General features: G+C 44.7%; 1 protein-coding gene across 1 annotated transcript; it reads right to left on the bottom strand.

The window, feature by feature from the left end:
• Positions 1 to 1735: 1735 nt before the first annotated feature.
• Positions 1736 to 7842, bottom strand: GSTO1 (glutathione S-transferase omega 1). The gene is made up of 6 exons (XM_054276874.1): positions 7712 to 7842; positions 7491 to 7599; positions 5839 to 6061; positions 4746 to 4847; positions 2522 to 2628; positions 1736 to 2258 (listed from the first exon to the last, which is right to left on the bottom strand). The coding sequence occupies exons 1-6, from the start codon at positions 7743 to 7745 to the stop codon at positions 2105 to 2107; spliced, it is 729 nt and encodes a 242-aa protein (XP_054132849.1). The 5' UTR covers positions 7746 to 7842; the 3' UTR covers positions 1736 to 2104.
• Positions 7843 to 9443: the final 1601 nt, after the last annotated feature.

A 9443-nucleotide genomic window follows, 5' to 3' on the forward strand; every position in this document is an offset into this window, starting at 1 on the left:
CACATTAAAAACACTTTGCCTGAGGCCTGCATTTCTTGCTGTGCTGTAATGAGTTCAAGACCCCAGCTGTCTGCTTGGGGATTTAGAACACAGATATTTAATAGTAAATTATAAGGCAGAATATTTCATTTTACTTCTTTTCTGCTGAAGTAGCACATCTATAATGGTACACTACAGCCACTAAATAAAGATGGGGAGAGCATTTCTTTCTGTTCAGATAACACAATCTCTGGGTTACTGTGGTCTGACTGGAGTCAGTTCCATTTTTGGATGCTGATCTCTGCTCTTAAACTATTACTGGATCTCCCTAATGTCACATGTCCCACTACAGTTAAGTAACACGCTGGAGCAAACTAATATATTTCTAACACTATCCTAACAGCTTTCAACAAGCCCTACACAAAGCAGAGCTGCTAATAAAACCAAAATGCTCTGCAGTTAATTCTTGGAAGCTTGCCACTGAGATCCCACCAACACTACTTCAGAGACATTGGCTTTATAAAGCTCAAACCCTGCTTTCATCTAATGGAAGGGCCCAGATCCACATCCTGACAACACTTCACAGCTCTTGGCTCCCTCTGGGTCCTCTGACAAGCTATGAAACATGTGTAGCATCACTTCCCAACTGGGAACTCTTTTAAAAACTACAGTATTCTAGAAGGAACAGCAGCATAATAATTATTTTTCTAAGTAGTACCAAATGTGTTTCAAAGCCACAAAGATAAACATGAGGGGAAAAGCTGCATACCTTGAATTAAAGCTAGTAAGAGCATAAACAAGGCCCTCCAAGAGCCACAGGCTGACAGATCTGCTTATTCTTTTTTCCTCATCAAATCTCTTTCCTACTTGAAGTTCCACAAGCATGCACCACCTCAGTTGCCATGCCAGGACAGAACATGGTACAGGAAAAAGATAAATCTACTTTTCCTCCAGAAAAGCTCCAAGAGTCCCAGTATCTCAATTACCATGAGATCCATGAACCACCACATTCTGCTATGCTACCTCACCTCACTGCAATGGGAGGCAGACAGGAACAGTCTTGGATCTCTCATGACAACCACCTCATCCTCACAGGAACCGCAGCCCTGCCCTTGGACACTCTGCTTTGCCTTATTTCTTTCTGTGTGCTTATCCCCTGGAATTACAGCTAGTTTGGGTTGCTAGTGCTCTGACAGAAATACAGAACTGAGCAACATCAGAATGAGTCATAGATGTGAACAGGAAAAAGAAAAAACAGGAGAGGAAGAAGTTTTTCCTGTGACTGCTTGTGCTTCAAATAATCTTGTCCCCACACTGCTATATTAACACTGCTATATACAGAATATCTTCAAAGGTGTTCCACTAAAAAGCTCTGATCCTGCCACTTACCTGATGAAACAGAACACTCTTTTCCTTCCAGCAGCAAGACATCACCAGCATAATGTTCTGACTAAACTCCTTTCATTTCTGCTCTCTAATTTTACCTACACCTTGACAAGCAGAGCAATGCTTCAAATTCTGAGAACAGAAAATCAATGTCCTTCTGCTCAGGATATTGTTTTTGTTGGCTTTACTCCTTACTCCAGCCTTTAGGTTAGAACCTAGAATAAACACACCAGCACTTCAGAAGGGCAGAGAAGGATTATAACCATAGACTCCCTTAGCATATCTAACAAAAACTAGAAGCCCTTACTAGAACCAGTCCAGTGACTAACAGGTGCCCAGAAACAGGAAGGAAAAACTGTTTGAAGACATTGCTTGTTTTTTATTTGTTTTCAAGACACGATTATTACAATATTTAAATCAGGTGACAGCATCAGTTCAGGGACTGCCCACTGCAATGCCTAGAAAGAGCCCAGAGATCACAGACAATCACCTCTTGAGTGGAAACATTCTCCTTTATGGAATATTCATGGCCAACAATGACTTTCCATCTCCTGCTTAAAGCCAGCACGTACCTCCCCCAACAGGAAGGAGTGGAGTTCACAGAACATTTCTCAGCCTTTTCAGCACAGATTTATTCCCCATTATGAATGCAACCACAGAAAAGCCCTCACCAAATTACACTGACCTCCCACATGAAAAACAGCACTAACACTTCAGCCAGCACGTTCCTACTAGCACCTCAGAGCCCATAATCACATGCCTCAGGGCTGTTCTTCAGATACAGCTGGAGGTAGTTTTTGTATATTTGTGGGTCAGTTATTGTAGCCTTGATAGCAAGGTCCTCCTTCATGGCCTCCATCCAGCGTTGGAGCTTTGGGGTGTGATTCAAAGAGCTACAGGAAAAAGGAAGAGACTGAGTAATGCAAATGGAAAATTCAGAGGGCATCAAGGAAACAAAACAGCTTGAAAAGTTCCATGTTACTACTTTCTCTGTCCCAGAACAATGTCCAGTTTAGAGCAGGATGCTTCCCCCAAACTGCAACACAATACAAGCTTTCTTCAGCAGCCCCCAAGAGTGGCCCATTGCTGCGGGGTACACCAGAATATTGATAATGAGGCACTTCAGAACACACCAGAAGCCAGGCAAAGTACTCACTCCTTCAGCTGGAATGGTTCCAGACGTTCAAACCATGGCCAGATCATGTAGTCAACCATTGAGACTGAGTCCCCACCAAAAAATGCCGTGTTGCGTTTGGACAGAACCTGGGAAGGGTGAGAGGTGTCAGCTGCCCCCCAAAGGAAAAGTGCAGCAGAACACTACACAAAAACCCCACTGTGGAAGGCAGGCACACTACAGGGATCAGTGAGCAAATGAAGGAGATACAGTACATTTCTCTTGTGCATACAGTATTAGCAGAGTCAGTATAGTTAAGATTAATACTATAGCTGCTATTTCACAAACTCAGCCCAGCTCTTCTCCAGAGGTTCAAAATCTGTCACGAAATATGAACCACTAACAAGCTGCAGCATGTGCACAAACAAAGAGTAGCTTAGCTCAGAATGTTTGTGATTTCTTGCTTGTCATAAAACATAAACGGCACAGACTAATCAAACACAGCAGCAAACATTCATTTCTTGAGCAATAAATCCAGCTAAATTAATCATCCTGCTAAATTAGAGCACCATTTTAGCAGGGACTCTCTTCCCATGGCAGCTGAGGCCAAGTGGTGTCAGGGAAGCATTTCTAACAATACATCTCAAACTGCATTTGATTCCAGGCGCAAAGGCAACAGTAAGCAAGTGTAACTGACACCAGAAAGAGATCCTTCTCACAGCTCAGCACTGAAAGCATGCAGCAAGCTCTCCTGTTACATTTATGACTCTGATGCTCTTTTAAGTGCCATGGCCATCCAAGTTTAATATGCTTTAAGGACCCTCCAGAGCCTGTTCTCTTCTTTCATTAGATTAGTGGCTCTAGATTCATTAGTGGCTTTATTTTCGGGCACTTTGGTGTTTTAAAGGTGGAACTCAAAAGAACCTTACACAACTTGGTTTTTTTGAACACACACCCCCTATACACTCACATGGCATTTATTCCCTGCCCATAACCCCCATGATCTAGTAGAAATCTTGAAGCAGCCCTGCAGGAAGCATGGAGCTGTTTGAGCTCCCAGGTGTCTGGCAGAACACAACCAGCAGCTGCACAGGGGCAGCGATGGGAACGCAGCCCCCTCTGTCGGGCAGCAGAAATCAAAATACAGAAGTGTTCCAAAGTACTTCTCCTCTGGAATACCTCTAATACACTGAGGGAAGTTTGCATGGCTCTGTTTCAGCCTCTCATTCACAGCTGACCATCAGCTGCTGCTGTAAAATCATTCAGGGTATAGTAAAATAGAGACAATGAAGGAACAGCAAGTTATTTCACAGTATTAATTGAGCAGGAGAAGGTTAATACTTCCCTAATGTTTAATACATCTGCATTTCAGGGAAGTGAAACACACAACTTCCCCCAGGAACTCGCCATCTGCGCTACTCCAGCCTCAGCCTGACCAGATGGACAAGACCACCCTGGAAACAATTGTGTTTTGGCAGCCCAAGGGGAGGGGAAAGCAGAATGCACCAGACTGTCAGGAGAACTAGGAAAGAATTAAAAGGTTATTGGCAGCTTTGCACCAGAGCAGAAATACTCTGTTCTCCATTGATCCACCCAAGCATTGGCTGTGGATGCTAAAGACAGAAGGAATGGATTCATGACAGAGACAAGTGCAACAGCTGTTCAGATTAGCCAAGAACCATTACTGACACAGACTGTCAAGTGGCTAACACAGCATCAAAGCCACCTGACACTTCCTGGAGCTTCAATGAAGTTGCATTACACCACCATGGTCCAGGGCTGGATTTCTACAAAGCACACATTACATTCTGCTTCCACCCACCCCCAAAGATAAGCTCTAGAATGAAAACGATTTTGTCATCACCAAGATACCTGCACTGGTTGGGTTCAGCACAGATGCTTTTCAGCAGCTCAGACTCTTCAGCCCTTGCTCTTAGTACATGCTGCAAGGTCTCCTTCACTTAGAGTAGAACAAAGACATCCAAGACAACAGCAGTGGTTCTTCAAATTCTAAAATCTCTACAAGCCTACACAGTCCTTATCATAAGATAAAGTTGAGTTTGTTTAGTTTAGCTAGTTTTGGTCCCTGAAATTTATTCCAATGGTGCCATTGTGCATCCTGGGCTGAGGGTAATAAATTGAGAGATTGGTTCTTGTGGTAACTACCAACTAAATGAGGGATCTACCTCCAAATGCCACATCATGAAAGGAAAAAAGGGAACATATAAAGGCTGGCAATCTCCTCCTTATCATGAAATACTCTCACCTCTTCAAGTTTGCCAAACTTTTCAGCAATCTCTGCTTTCAGTGCAGTGGTGTCCTGTCCATCTTTGACTGCCAAAACATGCTTGAAAAGCAAGGATGTTATCTGTAAGAAGGAAAGCATAAAGTTTTAAATGCACCGATTATAAGAATATAAGTTAGTCACTCAAAATTTAAAATGTTAACTTAGATGTTAAGATCTTCAATGAAAATTAAATCTTAAGAGATTTGACATTAAAGAGCTACATAAAGTCCATTGATAAAAATCTTCTATATTTCATAAAAGCAAGCAAAAGCCTAGAGGAAGAATTAATACAAACAGTAATGAATTTTAGTCATGTAATAAGAAGAGAATAGTGAAAAATGTTTTCCATCTGTGCATTTTCTTTCTTGCAACACACTTCCCTCTTTCCATTTGGCCTATTTACAAAGACCTGTTGTAAATACACTCTCCCTTTTATTCTCCTTCTTCGTCCACATCCTTTGCATCTTCTGTTTCTTTCTCTCTTGTCTCATGTTCATGTGACTTCTTTCACTTCCTAGACTCCTCAAATGACATGCTTTGTATGTTTGAATGTACAGAGAGGTTAATTCCAGTCAGCCAGCTCCAACCCCAAATAAGAGCCAAAACCAGCCTCCCTACACAAGTCCCGTGTTTACAGCCATGTGCCATCTCCTGTCATGGTTTTAGGCTCTCTCAGTCAGGCACTTCCCACATCCTGCATTCACTCAGTACTTCCTACAGAAAAGACCAGAATAAAATACAGTAATTGTCACTCCCCAGGTCTCACATATTTGTCTGGTTTGGTCTGCTAACCTTTGTTCTACTGCTCAAAACCCTATCTCAGTCATACAAACTTTCACTTGCTTGGATGCCTTCCTGCATCCATCCTTGCACATAATTCTGGGAGCAATTCAGAGACACAGCAGATTGTATGTGCTCACAGCAAAAAGCCCCAAATATCCTCTCTGCTTATTTAAATGCTAATCTCAGACACAAAACCTGCCTTCAAGGTTGAAAGCAACATCAGCAACAGAGCTGTAGTTTTTGGTGCAACGGTGAGGTCAGAAACAGTCCCACTCTGATCACACAGTACCTTTGAGAAGTCTTCCAAGAGCATCTTCTGACAAGCTCGCTCATAGGGGTCTGAAGGCATCAGCTTCTTCCCTGGAAATGCTTCATCCAAGTACTCACAGGTGATTGGGGACTCCCAGATCAGCTGGCCCTTGCTGGTCTCCAGAACAGGAACCAGCCCAGAGGGGTTCTTCTCAAAGTACCAGTCAGGTTTGTTCTTCAGATTGATGTTGATTACTTCATGACTAAAAGAGCAAAAGAAACAAGACCCAGACAGGCTCAGTTCTGCTCCAGTCCACCCCATACCCCACACCTCTACAGTTCAATAATTGAGAGGCTCAACCCTCAAGCCCCTGTACTCCCCTCTTTTCTTTGAAGCTGTTTGCAGGACTAATCCTTTGACACAGAAGTACTGCTACACTGCTAGAGAAAGCACACACTGACTTGCAATGGGTTGTCTGCAGACTGCAGACATGTCTTTTACTATCTTAACAAGCACACAACTACCAGGCTAAAAACAAAGATTACAACTCAGCACACTTACCACATGTGAGTTCAGGGGCAGTCTAAGAAGCAGCTGACTGCAAATGAGCTACACCCCAATTAAAAAATGCACCTGAACCTTAACCTGCCCTTACACCAAAGAACAAATCAGGAGAGCAACCTTCCTGCTTATCTTCCCAAATTATGGCCTCATAAGGAAGAACTGCTTAGGACAAAGGCAAATAGATATTGATTAAAAAATATATGGGAAATACATCTATATTAAAAAAAAAAAAAAAAAAAAAACCACCAGAAGTTATATGCTGACTTGTATGTGTGACCCGAGACAATTCCTATAAGCCCAAAGGTCAGCTAAACACAGCTGAGCCTTCAAACAACTGAGTAGTTACCAAAAGGCAACTATCACATCTAGGTAGCCATAAAACCCCTCTAAAATCACTATGCTACAACAAACCTTCCAACTCCAACATCAGTCCAAAGACACTAAATAAAAACAGAATTAAACTGACACAGAAGTTTTATTGCATCTACTCTTCCAAAACCAAAACACTCATGTAAAAAACAAAATGAACTAACTCAACCCTCATCTTACTTTCAAGAGACCTGTTAGCATTCCCCATTCCAACATGAACTCCCAGCCCTGTGCTGGTTCACAAACCACTCTCAGGCCTTGGACTTGGCAGAGCCACAAAAATATGGAAAAAATGGTTAATTTTCATTTGTACCTGAGGGAGGTATCAGACCCCATTCAAGAATGCTGAAATGGCTATCTTGAAAAAGAAACACAAGCACTGAATTTTGTTAACTAACTACAGCACAGGAAAGAGACAATGTTATAGCAACACAGTACATTTCCTTTTTTAAAATGTCATTCACTCTCTAGTGTGTTTTGTTGGGCAGTGACACAACAGAAACAACTCCAGAATTTTCACAGCCACTCACATCAAAAACAAACAGTCTCTACTCAATTTACTCAGGGCAAAAATTATAAAAGAAAAGCAGCTTGGGGTTCTTACTTTGGGCCTTTATGCAGCTGCTTTCATACACACCCTACTCATTCAAGCTCCAGAGCAAAACCACGCACAGAAGCCTGTTCCCAAGCAGCTCGTTCAGGGATGTTTAATTTAGGAAACAGAGGAAGCCAGGCCCGCCGCTCGCTCCGGAGCTCACCTGATGCCCTTGGCGCGGAGAACCAGGCGCGTCCGCTGCGCGTAGGGGCAGAAGCGCATGCTGTAGAGCCGGATCAGCCCCGCGGGCACCGGGCCCGGCGCCGCGCTGCCTGCGGGGAGAGCACAGGGGCTGTGACCGCCGGCCCTGCCCCGGCCCCAGAGCCGTGCCGGCCCTGCCCCAGCCCGAGAACCCGAAATCCGTGCCGGGCCCGCGGCGCTTACCCTTGCCCAGGCTGCGGGAGTGATCGCCCGACATATCGACACGGTGCGATGGGCTCCGCTCTGTGACGGCCCCGATCGGTGACGGCCCCTCCGCAGCGCCCGGCCCAGGCCGCCGGCAGCGCCCGCCGGGGGACGGGTGTGCGGCCCCGCCTCTCTCCCTGCCTCCCTTCCCGCCCTCCCGACTCTCTCTCGGCCCGGGAGAGCTCCGCTGCCGCTGCTGACCCCGAGAGCTGCTCGGTGGTCCCTCCCTGAGGTGCCGCCCGCCCCACTCAGCTGGGACAGGCACTGCTCAGCTGCTCTCCCTCCGCCCGTCCCACCGAGCTGGGACAGGCACTGCTCAGCTGCTCTCCATGCTCTCCCTTTCTCCCTCCTCGTTTACAAATAACTGCACAACCAGCTCCAGCATTCCCGTGGCGATAGCACACTCACGGCCAAAGTCCACCTCACGGGCCTGCTGAGGTACCGGGTTCCCCTCAGTGCCTCCTCCTGCATCACCTACCACCCTCCAAAGCCCCATCCAACCCCACCTTGATGGTAACAAGAAGGGTTTATCTCTCTTGCAGCTGTTCTGCTTCATGATAAAAACCTCGAGAGGAGACAATAACCCAGGAAACAGCATAGCAAAAGTTAAATCTAACTTAATTACTACAGTGCAATTATAGGATTCATGCTTGCTTCTGCAAACATCTTTGTGGGAACATCAGTGTGTGCATAGAGCAAAAGAAAGAACCAAACACAGATTGAAGTCTTCTCCATCCCTTTGCTCCATCTCTAGTTGAGACTAGGGTACCAGGGCCTTCCTTGTACCAGCTTTCCTTGAAGTATAAAAATGGAAATGGAGGTGCTTTCCTCTCAATGATTTTCATATATTCACACAGTGTCCAAGTTGATTTCTGACCACAGAGGTAAAGTGATTCCCATCCCGTGGCTCCACACACCAATCTCCAGGTTGGCACTGTACATTTATTGAAACAGCACGTTTGTAGGGACACAGCTCTTGCCAAAGGGAGGGAAAATCCTGGCCTTCCTGGCAGTGCATACTCCTCTGTCAAACCCCCAGGCTAACAGAGCATTCTCCAGTCCCATCAATGGATCCATGTTTACACAGGGGACAAGTCCTACCTGTTTTGGTTTGGTTTTGTCACTGAAGTTGGGCCTCAGACACCAGGTTACACAGACCAATATTTTCTGTGGAGATCTCACCTGCAGAAAAACACCAAGATGATCACTAGTAACACAACCATGACACCATTATCCATTGCAGTGGAGGAACATGATTTTTGTTGAGTCACTGCTGCTTAGTTATGTATATATTAAGCAGCTCAGCACAGAAGGGGAGTGGTAACTTGTTGCACAGAAGTCTGCCACGCCCTAGGCAAACAGAACCTGTACATAAGGTGCTCTTTGCCAACATAAAAATTTGTCCACGCCCTAGGCAAACAGAACCTGTACATAAGGTGCTCTTTGCCAACAAAAAAATTTGTCCAACCAGCTGTGTTAGAGGACATAGTCTTTATTCTTCTAAGTACCTATCCTTAGTAAAGATTCAACAAAATTTTGTGTGATGAAAATAGAGAAAATTAATTTGAAATTTCTTATAGCAATTATGAAACACACAGGCAGTCTGCTAACCCACAGCCTGGAGACAGGCATGTAGGAACTCAAACCAGCATCACAAGACCCACATGCTGCAATAGGCCCTCAGAAGTACCAAAGAAAATAAACTCACTTC

Source organism: Melozone crissalis, unplaced genomic scaffold (assembly GCF_028551555.1).
Source record: "Melozone crissalis strain CALT ecotype California unplaced genomic scaffold, PUWL_Pcris_2 ptg000019l_1, whole genome shotgun sequence".
Classification (NCBI taxonomy): Eukaryota; Metazoa; Chordata; class Aves; order Passeriformes; family Passerellidae; genus Melozone; species Melozone crissalis.